At 50.6% G+C, this 3,353-nt stretch overlaps 1 protein-coding gene across 1 annotated transcript; it reads right to left on the bottom strand.

The window, feature by feature from the left end:
- Positions 1-389: 389 nt before the first annotated feature.
- LOC149362641 (uncharacterized) lies at positions 390-1,405 on the bottom strand (the record flags this gene model as incomplete). The annotated part of the gene is made up of 1 exon (XM_089568350.1): positions 390-1,405. A coding segment is annotated over exon 1 (930 nt), but the record flags the coding sequence as incomplete, so codon positions are not given.
- Positions 1,406-3,353: the final 1,948 nt, after the last annotated feature.

Here is a 3,353-nt window from a genome sequence, read left to right as displayed (position 1 = left end):
GGACGCAGTTCTCGCCTCAGGAACTGCGGCTCCTAGTTTTCCTCCTGGTTAGCGGTGGGGCGACGTCGCATAGGCGAGATAGACCGACGTCGTGGAGAAGAGGGCCGGCGGCTGGAGAGGGTAGAACGGTCCGGCGAGAAAGTACGACTTTGCGGCGGCGCAGCTGGCACAGAGTACTGACTCGGTGGAGGCCAGTACCCAGGAGCTTGGGAAGGAATTTCCGCGTCCGGGAGACGACGGCGGCAATGCCGAGATACACGACCTGGGAGACCACAAAAGAAGCAAATCGGCCGATTGTCCGTTGTGAGCCAATAATCGCTGACCCTTGGAGTAGGTCGACGGTAAGCCACTGGCCCTCGGAAATGCGCCGGAGGCGCATTATAGATTTGCGGCTGCGGTCTTGCGACGACATCGGCATACGTCACTGGAGCCGCGACAGGAGGCGGTCTCGCGACGGCTTCGGCATATGTGAGCGGAGCCGTCACAGGTTGTGGTCTGGCGACAACGTCAGCGTATGTCAGCGGAACCGTGACAGGTGGTGACGGATGGGCCGGTGGAAGAGCCTCAGCAATTTGTTCTTGAATTGTATGTCGGAGGGCTGGAGCCAGATATGATGGTCGGTCGTGAGCGCTCGGCAGAAAGGAAAGTTGACGTGCCACTTCTTCCCGCACGAAGTCTTTAATCTGCTGTAGCAGCGATGGGTCAGGAGCAGGCGTGAGCCCAGCAAGCGACTCAACCTGCTGTGGCCGCTGGCGTGTCAGAATCCTCTGCTTGCGCAACTGCTCAAAGCTTTGACACAGCGTGACAACTTCAGCAACGGTACGCAAGTCGCGCGCTAGAAGCATCTGAAAAGCGTCGTCATCGATGCCTTTCAAGATGTGTTGGATCTTGTCGGCTTCCGACATACGAGCGTTGACCCGCTTGCACAAGTCGACGACATCCTCAATGTAGCTAGTGAAGCTTTCACTAGCCTGCTGAGATCGTTCGCGCAATCGCTGTTCGGCTCGGAGTTGCCTGACAGCCGGCCGACCAAATACTTCGGAAAATTTAGTCTTAAAGGTGGACCAGGTTTGAATATCTGCCTCATGGTTGCGATACCAGAGGTTAGCCACACCGGCGAGGTAAAAGATGACGTTGTTTAGCTTCGTCACATCGTCCCATTTGTTGTATACGCTCACCCGCTCGTACGATGTGAGCCAATCTTCAACATCGTTCTCGTCGGTGCCGCTGAAAATGGTCGGGTCCCGTTGACGAAGGGAGCCGGCACAGATGACAGCCTGGCCCACTTGTACGGCCTGGTGTTGGACGTCCTCAGGCATCTTGCGCGTCGGGAGAGCACGACTACGGAGCTCCAGGGCCGATGTTTTTACCCCGACTCCTCCACCAAATGTAACGGGGGGTTTAGTACGAGGTACTGGGGCGACGGGAATGGCAACGGCGGCAGTCCGGGATCAGGTCGGCGAAAGGCACACAAGCGTAGCGCTGGCCAAAAACTCTCGAGAGCACTGTCACCTCGTCTTCGTCTTTGCAAAACCATCGGACGCATCTTCTTTAGCCTTACAATTTATTTATTTATTTACATATACTGCAGCCCCGATGGGGCTATTGCAGGAGTGGGGGGAAGAAAAAAAAAGGCAGAGAGGGACAACATATTCAGAAGTGAACACCATTAAAATACAGAACAGAAATGGAACAGACTAATCACAGATTTGCAACAACATTGAAAAATAGGTTTGGTTCCAGGGAGCGTAATATCACCGGGTAAAGAATTCCATCGTTCGATAACACGAGGAAAAAAACTAAATTTGTACATATCAGTGCGCGCGTGAATGGGTGTTACATTCAAAGGGTGGTAGCTCCTTGTAGATGAAGGTGCTGAAAAATGCAAATACTCAGATAGTGAAGCAAAGCGGGATGAATTAACAATACCATGAAAATATTTTAAACACTCATTGTCGCGGCGGGTACAAAGGAGGGAAAGGCCTATGGCAGGAAGAGTGGATGAAGGTGAAAAATGTCTGTCATACCGTCGGCAAATAAACCGTACTGCTTTCCTTTGGACGGATTCCAGCTTACTGATATCAGACTGTTTATGAGGATTCCAGATTATTGACCCATACTCCAAAAGTGGACGAATTAATGCTTTGTATGTTACCAGTTTAGTTTCTTGTGGGGCAACACTTAGTGTACGTTTTAGATAACCGAGCCTCCGCATTGCATTATTGGATTATTGCATTATTGTCGCGCATTCCATGAAATTTAGCGAACAATTCTTCGCATGCCTCCGGAAGAGTACGCACAGCCTAGACGTCCATCTGAGATATGTAAATGGAGAGTGGCACCGCTGCACAGTTCAGCTTATGCACGGTAGAAAGAGACGGGGAAGGCTGGACGCCCTTCATAATACCTAGTACCTTCTTTGTGCTAGCTTTGAAGAACTATGGCGCACCCTGAAATTCAGGAAAGAGTGTCTAGCCTACTCGGAATTAAGCCTCTGTTCGCGATGGTGAAACGCTGGCAGAAGTGGCAGTGTATAACATGCTTGAATTCAGCTTCAGCACGGTTTAGCGGCAGAGTGAAAAATCGGATCAAAATGAAGCCATGTTTTGCGAGGTAAATTATGTATATATTGGTTAAATATCGATCCTGCTGATACTCTTTGCTGTAACTAATCCCCGGGTCGTCGTTAGGTTTTACTGCTAGCGCCATTGCGACTGTGCGGAAGATGCTTTGCACGCGACTCACCGCTCGCGAGAATGGGAGCGTATCCACACTATCCGAGGTGCTTAAAACACGCCTCCCTCCGGGACCGCACTGACATATTTTCGTCTCCCACGGGCCAGTAGCAAGAGAGGAACAGGGGTTTGAAAGTAAAAGAGGCTGAACTGATCATTCTTGGGCAAACGCATTACCTAATACAGAGGTTTTCAAACTGGGTTCCGCGGGCTGTCTTCTTGTGTTCCGCGAGAACCCTCACCGGCCCTGACCCGGCAGCTGATATGAGACTGGCTCTGAGCGCTACTGAGCCACTCTTTGACTTGCTCTTAAAAGGGAAGCAGTACCACCCATCACATTAGTATTTGTATTAATCTGTGCAATAAACAGTTAACTTTTGCAACTCTCTCTTTGCAGAAATGGACTCGACAACATTGCTGGTAAGTAAAAGCAGGGGGGGGGGGGGGGGGTTCCCTGGAACTTATCGAAGGCTTTTGGGGTTCCTCCAAGCAAAAAAGTTTAATGCAAAGAAAAGCCCAGGAGGCAGAAGCTTAAGCGAGCATAGCCACTCGTTAGCTTCGTTTTCTTTTTAATTTTATTCTAACCACTTAATCGTTTCTAAACCGTTGCACGAAAAG

Source organism: Amblyomma mixtum, chromosome 2 (assembly GCF_055824585.1).
Source record: "Amblyomma mixtum isolate Tamu chromosome 2, ASM5582458v1, whole genome shotgun sequence".
Lineage (NCBI taxonomy): Eukaryota > Metazoa > Arthropoda > Arachnida > Ixodida > Ixodidae > Amblyomma > Amblyomma mixtum.
The sequence above is the reverse complement of the archived record's forward strand: the minus strand, read 5'-3'. Positions and strand labels throughout refer to the sequence as shown.